Genomic DNA, 10,862 nt, shown 5'->3' with positions numbered 1-10,862 from the left:
GCGTCTCCAGGATACCTTGCTGGGGGCTACGTCCAGGTTCCCTGTTTGCAGACACCCCGGCAGGGGCACCCAGCGTCCCGGGCCAGCCCAGCAGGGCCAAGGGTCAGCGGGGGCGGTCCCCCCTGCTGGTTGGGACTTGCCCGGCCCCGAGTGGGGAGACGGGCCGGGCCGGGCAGCGCTCCCAGCACGGCGCCGGAGGGGTTCGGCAGGGCGAGGCTTTCCGCCCAGCGAGGAGGGGCCGGGAGACGGCTCCTGGAGCCAGACTCGCTCCCGCTGCAGAGCCAGGTGGGTGCGGGCTGGGGGGCAGGCAGCTTGAGGGCCTCGGGCCGGCCGGGGGGGTTGGACGTGTGGCCCTGACGGGAGAGGAGGCAGGATCCACAGCGGGCTGCGGCCCGGGCTGCCGTCTGAGGCGCCAGCTCGCAGGGGGGCACAGGTGCCCGAGGGGGCTGCTCAGGTCGCCGTGGAAACACAGCCCCAGCGCTGATTTCCAGCTGCCTCCCACGCAGGAGGTCTGGGGAGGCCACCTCCCGGGCCTCACCTTTCTCTTCGGAGCGATGGGATGCCACGCGGCCCTCCCCCAGGGTCGCAGGGAGGCCCGCATGCCACAGACACCCTGCGGCTGCTGGCATGAGGGTGGGGGGCGCCAGGAACGGGGTCCCCACCTCCAGGACAGCAGGGCGGGAGGTGGCCACACCCCGAGTGGCGGTGCCGACTGATTTTTCTCCAGGGCGGTTGGGAGCCTGAAGGTGCCTTGGGCCCAAGAGGCGGAGTCAGCGTGACAGGAGGGAGGCCCGGGGCTGGGTGGTGACCAGGCCCCGCCTCCCCGCCCAAGGCTGCGGTGGTGACATTCCTAATTGTCGGTGACTGACTCAGCCTCGCTTCAAAGGTCTGGGTCAGGCCCGCAGCCCCCGTCACTCTGGAATCCTGCTTCTCGGGGGAGCCGGCCCGCCCGAAGAGTGCTCCTCGCCCGGCCGGTGCCTCCCCCCGTCCCGTCCACACCCGCCCCGGCCATGGCCGTGCAGGTGCCCCTGTGGCAGCACTACCTGCAGGCCATCCGCTCGCGGGGGGCACGGCGGGCACAGGACTTCCAGCGCGCGGAGAACGTGCTGCTCACGGTGCTGGAGCACGTGCACCACCTGGACCCCCGCTTCCTCGTGGACTACTCCCGTGACCTGGAGGCCTTCCAGTTTGCCCTGCGCACCTCGGAGGAGCCCCTGCACGTGGAGGTGCCCCTGCGGGTGGACGCGGACGCCCTGCTGATTGAGGAGGTGGGGGCCGCCGAGGCGGGCGACGGCCCTGCGCCCTGCCGCCTGGGTGTCTCCAGGGAAGGGGCCCGCCCGGAACGGCGGATGGCCGATGACGTCCTCAGCGTCTCCTCCGAGGGTGGCGCCGGGTGCCGCGGCCACATCGCGCCCAGCAAGGTCCTGCGCGTCCTCAAGGACCTTCTGGTGGCGGCCGTGGTGCACTGCAGACACCAGGGCCTCGTCACGCCAGGTAGCGGGCGGGAGACACTGGGCACACGCGTGTGCTGAGGTGTGTGTGTGCGTGCGTGTGCACAGACTCGCGATGGCTCAGGGGGTGTGCGTCTGCGTGCGTGTGCACAGACACGCGATGGCTCAGTGGGTGTCAGGGCACACGGGCTGGGGGATCCCGCTCTGAGATCCTTTCTGGTTCCAAACACTTCTAAGAACGCGGGTCACCCATTTCCACGTTGCCTGATTTTCACATGGTGACTTTGGCGGTAACACGTTAACGGATGTTACTTGACGAACAGCTAGAAGCTAAGTCCGGGGCACGGGGTTTCCGGCTGACCTGCTTGATGACGGTCCCTGCCATAGTCCTGAGCAGGTGGTTCTGTTTTCAGTTCCAGCTCAGCACGACGGGCGTCCCCGCTCCCGGCATCTGGTCACAGTGCACGGAGCGGGAAGACTGTGTGGGTGTGTGTGTGCAGCGGGTGCAGGCCCAGGACAGCAGAGCACCCTCCTGGGGGCCAGAGCAAATACTTCGGGTTGTCCTGGCAGAGAAGTGGGGACGCAAACAAGTCCCGTTTCCCTTGGGAAGGAACAGGCCATGGCGGTGGCAGCCGCCTGGTCCTCGTGTCTTTCATAACGTCAGAGAACGGGGATGGACGGTCAGCCCGTCGCAGGGACAGTGGCCTGCCCCGGGCTGCTCAGAGAGGCTCCCGGACGGTCTCCCGACAGCAAGAGGGGCGACGTCCAACCCTGGCCCCTCTCCAGACCTGCCTGGAGACCCGGGCGGGTGGCCACCCTCTCAGAGCTGACGATAGATAGAGCCCTCCCAGGGCAGCCGGAACCTGTCATCAGGCCCCTTGGACATGTTCTCTGGTCATCTTCTGAACCTTTCAATTACCGCAGGTGACTTGGCAGGGCCACTGCTGTCTTCTTCCATGATCTACGGTGGCCATGCCCACCTGGCCCTGTCACCCGCAGGCCGTCTGCCCCGCCTGCTGGGATGGCCCAGCCCTGGGCCTTTCAGGCACACTCTGAGCTGCCACTCCCAGGTCCCCACCGTCCCCGGCCCCGGCCGAGAAAGCAGAGGAGGCTGGGAGCCACGCCCAAGGGGCCGACCGAGCTGGGCACGCAGGGAAATTCCAAGCATTGCTCCCAGACACTTACCTTAAAAGGGAAGCAGAGCAACCCCAGGTGACAAGGTTCAGGCTGCCCGCACCTGGGAACAAACCGGTGAGACCGGGCTGGGGGCGGAGGCAGGGAGTGGCTGGGACAGGCTGCGTGTGGCTGGCCGCCCTCCAAGCCGCCTCCGTGGACAGAATGTGTGACCAATGGTAGGTAGGGAAATGGAGCCACCAGTAGTGGCTTTGGATGACAAGTGCCTCAAACCCTGAATTGGAAGGGGCAGGGGTCACTGAGCTCCTTCCTTCCTGTAACCGATGGGGAAACTGAGGCCCATGCAGGCGATGGAGTGGTCCGGTGGCAGGGCCAGGACCTGGAATACCCCACAGGGGTTTGGGGGGAGGGGTCTGCATAACGGGGCCCAGGCTCCTTCCTACAAGACCCCCACGCCGTGGGTGGGCCAGGGCGGGCTGCGTGCCGCTGTAGGACATGAGGAGCCCCCCCCCCCCCCCCCCGTGCTCAGTCCCTGCAGAGACCTATTTTCAAGGCACACGTTGGGGGTTCCCTTTGGGACATGGCTCTCAGACGGTTGGTCCCCTGGCCCCTGACCAGCACCCTCACTGGGCAGTGCTGGGGGAGGGAAGGAGGGACGTCTCCGAGTCTGGTGTTGGCTGGGGTTGGTAAGGGCCGGTGACAGGAGTGTCCTCCACACTGCTCAGCTCCCCTCCTCTCTCTGTGGTATTAATTTGTTTACTGGGGGGGAAGGGACAGCTGAGGAGGAAGGCCAGAGGGCCCCGGGTCATCCCCGAGTGTCTCCGCCTCGCCAGCCTCCAGCCCTGTCACCCTTGGAATGTCCCCTCCTGGGTGGTCTGGGGGCTCTGGGCTCTGGGTGTGGGTGCTGGGCTGGGTCCGAGGGGTGACGGGAGCGGGAAGCATCTTTACTGGAATGCGCCATCTGGCGTGTGGCTCTGGGGACCCAGGGTGTGGAGTGGAAGCCAGGCGCGTCCACTGTCAGCCTTTGGATCCAGGCCCTCCTGGGCGCGGGGCACCAGGCACGCATCTCCCGACACCAGGCCTCTGGGGTCACGTGTGTTAACCCCGAGCCGTCCCGGGTCTGGCCCTGTCCTTCACCTGCCCAGCCCCTTCCCAGAGGCGCGGGGGGCCATCTGAGATGAGGGTTCCAGGGCACGGCGGGCTGTTGCAGGTTCTCTGAACGCGGACAGCCTCGAGGAGAAGGAGTCCCACCTGTCCCTGCTCGTGTCTAGCGGCTGGCGAACAATCCGGTTCAACATCGTGCCCATGGTGCGGAGAAAGCTCGGGGTGCCCGCCCTGGAGAGGGCCCAGTGGATGCGCGGGTTCCCTGAAGGCAGCTTGAAAAGGATCATCAGCCAAGAAGCGGCCCTGGTGCCAGCCAGTGCCCAGCACTGGAGGTCGGACACGCGTCCTGGGGTCTGTGGGGTCCTGGGGAGCCGGTGGGAAGGGGGCTGCCACCCCACTGTTCTTCCCACTCCGGGCAGGAAGGTCTGCGGGGACCCCCTCCCCCCGCCTCTGCCCCATAGGCTTCTGTGCCGCGCTGACGTCCCTGGGATCTCTGGGGGACGTGGGGTCATCACTGCCCACCGCCAGCTTCGCCCCTCTTGGAGCTGCGGGGAGGGTGGAGCCGTGCCCCCTGCCGCCCGAGCCGGGGGCCAGGGCGGGCTGTGAGGGGACACTCAGAGAAACGCAGAAGGCTCTGGACACCAGAGGCCGGGTGACTCACCCAGGGTCCCGCAGGTTCCGGGGACAGTCGGGACGGGTGTCCACACAGTGAGGTGGGGGATGCGATCGCACTGGGAATTTGCTAGCATTTCCTGTCCCGGTGGCCCTTCCCCATTAGGAGACGGCAGGTCCTCCTGACAGGAGACCGCCACCTGTGGTGTCCCCGCCCCCGCCTGGCCCCAGAGCCCCAGCAGCCCCTGTGGCCCCCCCCCCCCGCCGTCTCCACCACAGGAGTCTGCGAGCTGGGGAGGTGCAGATGCCCCTTCCCCTCCCTCTCCGGCCGGCAAAGGGAGACCGCGAGTTGGTGTCCGTGAGCAGGAAAGACAGTAGGGGACGTGGGGCAGAGGCTGAGCTCCCCTTGAGACCCCGAACGAAGGGCTGGGGACTGAGCCCCATCCAGCTCTGACAGGACTTAAACAGCAAGGCCGCTGTGGTTTGGCCAGGGTGATGCCCCACTGGCTCCCACGCCCGGGGAATGCAGCCCGGGGCTGAAGTAAGCAGGGGTCGCTCTCACAGTTAATCCTTGGAAGTGGATGACATTCGTGGGGCTGGGCCGGGCCGAGTGCGGTGGCATAGTCCCTGCCGTGGCCTGGACCATCCTGTGGGGCTCAAGACCTGATCCTGGGGAGGCCACGGCTGGGGGCTTTCCTTTCTGGGGATGCAGGGTGTCCCTGGACGGCTGGCCGGAGCCCCGATGCTGACCGAGTATGTGTGCTGTCCCGGCCCCCAGGGTCTCCACTGACTACCTGCTCACCAGGCTGCTCGGTGCGCTGGGCTCCCTCCCGGGCCACCGTCTGGACGGCCTCTCCATCCTGGACCGGGTCAACCACGAGAGCTGGCGCGACGGCGGCCAGAGCCCCGGCCTGAACTTCAGTCACCTGAAGGTGCGCATAGGGGGCTCGTGGGCACACTGGCCCCCGTGGCCGTGAATGTTACCGGCCGGGGGTCCCCACTCTGAGCCCTGTGCTGCTCACTGGCTGCTATGACATGGCTGGAGCCGTGTCCTCCTCGGCCCCTGTGACCGTCAGGGGCTGAGAAGAGCAAAGGAAGGCCAGAGCCGGGGCACAAGACCGGGAAGGGGAAGCGGGCGGGGTCTCTGCCCGGAGCGAGCCGCGGTGGGGTGCGGAGGCCTGCCGAGTGCTGCTCCGTGATGGGAGCTGGGGGTTAACAGAGAGGTGGCCTGGCCTGCACAGGAGAGCCCGTCTGACCCGCTCCCCACCCTTGCAGGCCCTCATCCCACCCCCGAGGGGCCGGCAGCTTCTAAGAGGGCCCTTGGCGTCTGGCCCACTGTGGCTCCTGAGCCCCATAGTGAGCAGGGATGATGGGGGCTGGTGGGAGGGCACAACTGTGGCTGGGGAGGGGCCCTGACTGGGGGGCTCAGGGACAGGGGGAGGAAGGTCCACTCTTATGGCTTTGATGCAGACCTGGGCCAGGACGATGTCACAGGCTCAGGCTGGTCTGTATAGCAGGAGTGCAGTCAGGGCGCAGGGCACGATGGGAAGGGCCAGAGGAGGGGCAGAGCCTCAGAATCTCCTGAGAGGGGTCCTGGGCACCACGGATGGGAAGCCAGGGTGGGGCCCCAAGGTCCCTCCGAGCCTGGACTCAGTGGCAGTGCCTCGGGGAATTGGGGAGGTGGCAGGATGGGGACAACAAGTGGAGAGGGGCCGGGGCTCACTCTGGGACCTCTGGGGGGAGGTATGGAGTGTGGGGGAGAGGTGCAAGGGTCAGGAGACTTCCAGGGGACAGCTTCCATAAGGGTGATGGGCTGCGGGTGGGCAGGAGTGGAGGTGGTGGGAAGGTGGTGTGGGTCACAGGGGGGTGGGCAGGTGTGGGGGTGGAGGGAAGGCGGGGAGGGCCACGAGTAGGTGGGCAGGGGCGGGGGTGGAGGGAGGGCCGGGAGGGCCACGAGTAGGTGGGCAGGGGCGGGGGTGGAGGGAAGGCCGGGAAGGCCGCAGGTGGGCAGGTGTGGGGGTGGAGGGGAGGCTGGGAGGGCCACGAGTAGGTGGGCAGGGGCGGGGGTGGAGGGAGGGCCCGGTGGGCCACGAGTAGGTGGGCAGGGGCGGGGGTGGAGGGAGGGCCGGAGGGCCACGAGTAGGTGGGCAGGGGCGGGGGTGGAGGGAAGGTGGGGAGGGCCGCAGGTGGGCAGGGATGCGGGTGGAGGGGAGGCTGGGAGGGCCACGAGTAGGTGGGCAGGGGCGGGGGTGGAGGGAAGGCCGGGAGGGCCGCAGGTGGGCAGGGGTGGAGGGAAGGCGGGGAGGGCCACGAGTAGGTGGGCAGGGGCGCGGGTGGAGGGGAGGCCGGGAGGGCGGGGCTGGGCCCGACCGCGTACCCCGCCCCGCTGCAGACGGTGCTGCTGTGGGCGTCCGCGCTCTTCCCGGCGCCCGAGGACTGGGCGGAGCTGCAGGGCGCCGTGTACCGGCTGCTGGTGGTGCTGCTCTGCTGCCTGGCCACCGGGAACCTGCCACACTTCGTCTACCCCAAGCGGAACCTGCTGAGCGACGCCGGCCTGGACCTCAACGCCCTGTACCAGCGCGTGGAGCGCTTCGCCAGCCAACCCGAGGCGTCCCTGCGCCTCCACGTGACCCACCTGGGCCGCGGCCCCCCGCCGCGCATCGGCAACGGGGTCAAGGCCCTCCTGCAGCTGCCTGCCAGCGACCCTACCTACTGGGCCCACCGCCTACTTTGATGTCCTGCTGGACAAGGTGGGCGTGGCAGGGGCGTCTCAGATGGCCGGGGGTGACACGCGGGGGTGGGGGGGACCCGCTTCCCCGGGGGGGGGGGGGGGGGGGGGGGGGGGGGGGGGGGGGGGGGGGGGGGGGGGGGGGGGGGGGGGGGGGGGGGGGGGGGGGGGGGGGGGGGGGGGGGGGGGGGGGGGGGGGGGGGGGGGGGGCGGCAGGAGCTGAAGGAAGGCCGGCCGGGCCGGTCGTCGGCCGGCAAGAGCCAGCCGGGGCAGACGTGACATCCGGAGGTCAGACAGGCCACTAGCGACCCTGCCCACTGGTGCCCCAGGGCCCCAGGGTAGCCTGTCCGGATGTGCCTCCATTGCGCGCCAGAACCACCCCCAAACCCACGTCCGGTAAGTGCTCAAACCCCGCCTGCCTACGCTGGACTCCGTTCCTCAGGAAGGGGTGTGGCTGTCCCTGGGTCTCACGGGGCCAGTTTCCTGCCGCCTCCCGAGACTCGGGAGGCCCACGCCGTGTCCTCCGACTTTGCATCCTGCGTCCGGCCTGGTGTTCAGGGGTCACCGGCTGTTCTGCCGACCGCACCTCCTTGAGTCTCCGAGTTCTGCCGGCTCGCTCGGCCCTCCCCTCCCCTGCTCCCGCAGAGCCCGCTCCCGCTCCTCTCCCCAGGGCCAACCCCCACCCTCACCCCAAAGAGCCAACCCGGTCTCCCTGCAGGACACGTGGGGCCCCGGGGGACGGCAGCAGGAGGGCTGGTGCGTGCCCCGTCCTCCACAAGCACCTGCTGGGGCCTCCTCTGCGTCGGGCCCATCCGGGGACACCTGTGTGTGAAGAAGAGCCCCCCCCGCCCCCCGCCCCCGGCCCACCCCCGCCCCGCCCAAACACCCGACCCCCCCCCCCCCCCCCCCCCCCCCCCCCCGCCACCCGCCAACCCCCGGGCGAGAGGGCCCTGTGTGGGTCCACCTGTCAAGAGGACCGTGCAGGCAGAGACCCAGACGCAGGAAGTCCTGGTGGCCGAGGAGCACGTGTTGTCCCGCGCCGTGTCCAGGACCCTGCGATGGGCTCCGAGGTGCCTCTGTGACCCCTCTGTCCCCCGCCCCGTCTGCAGTTCCAGGTCTTCAGCATCCAAGATGAGGACCGGATCTCGGCCATGCAGAGCATCTTCCGGAAGACCAAGACCCTGGACGGCAAGGACTGCTGAGCGGCCTTGCCTTTGCTCGGTCTTCACCACCCACAGCTGGGCTGCACGGCCCCGCGGAGGACCCGGGACACTTGGGGAAGGGAATGGGCTTCACCCCGAGGCAGGTGATGGGGGTAGAGACGTCCACCTCAGACTGCCCGGGGGATGGCCTCCCGGGACTCTGGGAGCGCCGGGCAGCAGGTCCCCCGGAGCAGCGGCCCGGTCTCCCCAGGGCCTGGGACGAAGGCGCCTTGTATTTCACAAGACGCGTGTGGGTCTGTGTGATGTCATCAGACTCTCAGAGCCAAGCGTCTGCCTGAGACCTGGAGCTCGAGGGCTTGTCCCGACCTGAGTCCCATGCTCCTCCATGGTGATGTAATACTATATATCTGATCTTGAATAAATTAACGTGCCGGGTAGGCTCGGTGGGGACGGCAGCCGCCGCTTTCCATGTATCTATGTGGAGAATATTCCCCTGGAGACACGGAAGGAAACTGAAGCCAGCAGAGGGGACGCCTGTGGCTCCCTCTGCCAACAGGGGCTGGTCCCGCCGAGGTGGGGCATCTTCCGTCTTATTCAAGGTAGCATCTCCTGGCGTCTGACGCCACCCCCCCTTCTGTTCTCAGGGCTCCGTGTCCCCACCCTGCGCCCTCTCATCGGCCCATGACGGCCACCTGCAGCCCCTTCCTCGCTGAGCTCTCATGTGACCTTCGTGTGCCCTCGCCTAGCAGACAGTGTCCACTCTCCACCCTCTTTGCCTCTCAGTGCTATTTATGCCCCGGTGTCTGAGCCACAGCCCGTACCCTGGCTCCTGTAGAGGGACCTGCAACCCACGGCGATGCGTGTAGCGACACTTTCCCCAAACCTCCTGCAAAGCAGCCCCCGGCCGAGTGCCAGAATCGCCACACACAGAGGAGAGGAAATGCCAGGGCCTTTGAAGGCTGTGTGATTTGGGACCTGAGCTGACACGAATACAGGGGGACACAAAATGCCATGAGAGTAGAGGCTGTCAGAGCACAGGACCTTGACGTTACAGAGAGGGAGGGAGGCAAACCATAAGAGACTCTTAAATACTGAGAACAAACTGAAGGAGGATGGGGGGTCGGGGAGAAGGGTAAGTGGGTGATGGGCACTGAGGAGGGCACTTGCTGGGATGAGCACTGGCTGTTGTATGGAAACCGATTCGACGATAAATTATTTGAAAAAAAAAAAAAAAAAAGAAAAGAACACAGGACCTTGGTCCAATCCGATTCACAGTGGGGACAAAGTGTCCAGGCCCACCCTGCGGTCATTTCCTCAGTGTCTGAGTGTGTCTCAGGGCGCCTGTACTTGGAAGAACTAAGGGCCTCAATAGTGGGGAAGGCCAAAGGGAAAAGTTCAAAAACACATCTATTCTCATGGCCAAAACAGTCTAGCAAAACACACTGTCTCCCAGGGGCAATAGCAGAACGTAGCATTACCCCGAAAGACCCGAATTCACCAGTATAACCTTAGCAAAAATCGGATGAATCAAAACCGCGACACTTAGGTATCAATCCAACAAAATATGCAAAATATCCGTATGAGGAAAATGACAAAACTCTGATGAACAAAATCAAAGAAGAGGTAAATAAATGGATGTCCCATGTTCATGGATAGGAAGACTCAAGGATGTCAAGATGTCTGTTCTCCTCAACTCGATCTGTGAGTGCAAATTAAAACAACTGGGAGGAAACTCCACGTGCCGACGTTGGAACATTGACAGCATCGAACGCTGGCGAGGACATGGAACATCAGGAGCCGGGAGGAATGCAGGCTGATGGTTTCTTAGAAAACTAAACACTCTTTTACCGCCCGATCCAGCAATTGCACTCCTTGGTATTTACCCAAAGGAGCTGAAAACCCATGTTTGCCCAAAAACCTGCATACGAATTTTTACAGTGACTTCATTCGTAATTGCCAACACTTGGAAGCCACTCAGGTGTCCTTCAGTAGGTGATGGATAAACAGTGGTCTTTCCAGACAAGGGGAGATTACTCAGTGCTGAAAATAACTGAGCCATCAACCCATGAAAAGTCAGGGGGGCACCTTAAATTATTGCTTACTACTTAACAAAAGCTTAGTACTAAACGTAAGAAGCTAATTTGAGAAGGCTACATTCTGTATGATTCCAACTCTGACGTTCTGAAAAAGATAGTGGAAAGATCAGGGGTTGCCAGGGGGGAGGGATGACCAGGTGAGGCACAGAGGATTCTTAGGGCAGTGCAAATACTCCGTGTGGTACTAAACTGAAGAATACATATCATGACGCGTCTGTCCAAAACCCACAGAGTGCACAACACCAGGAGTGAGCCCTGATGAGAGTAAGGGGCTTTGGGTGATGTTGACATGTCTGCGTGGGTTCATCACCTGTAACACATGGTCCCTCTGGTGGGGGCTGTTGGGGACGAGGAGCCTGTGCATGTGTGGGAGCAGGGGGTTATGGGAAATCTGTACTTTCCTCTCCATTTTGCTGTGTGTCTACAAACTGCCTCTGAAAATAAAGTCTAAATAATCAAATGAATTTAGAATGTTCTATCTCAGTTGGATCATGATGAATGACAGCAGATCCCTTCAACTGAACCAAGTTTTAGCCTGTAACCAAGGTGCTGTGCTGGGTGCTGAGTGTTACGG

General features: G+C 64.8%; 1 protein-coding gene across 1 annotated transcript; it reads left to right on the top strand.

Annotated features, from left to right (window-relative positions):
- The first annotated feature begins 310 nt into the window (after window positions 1-310).
- On the top strand, window positions 311-8,647 carry MAB21L4 (mab-21 like 4). The gene is given in 6 exon segments (XM_043578401.1): window positions 311-1,494; window positions 3,796-4,021; window positions 5,080-5,233; window positions 6,694-7,020; window positions 7,022-7,051; window positions 8,139-8,647. Coding segments are annotated over 6 exon segments (1,314 nt in total). The 5' UTR covers window positions 311-1,010; the 3' UTR covers window positions 8,232-8,647.
- The last annotated feature ends 2,215 nt before the right edge of the window (window positions 8,648-10,862 follow it).

The sequence above is a fragment of the Prionailurus bengalensis genome, chromosome C1, assembly GCF_016509475.1.
Source record: "Prionailurus bengalensis isolate Pbe53 chromosome C1, Fcat_Pben_1.1_paternal_pri, whole genome shotgun sequence".
In the NCBI taxonomy this organism is placed as follows: Eukaryota; Metazoa; Chordata; class Mammalia; order Carnivora; family Felidae; genus Prionailurus; species Prionailurus bengalensis.
Note: the sequence above shows the minus strand (reverse complement) of the source record. Positions and strands in the feature narration are given on the sequence as shown.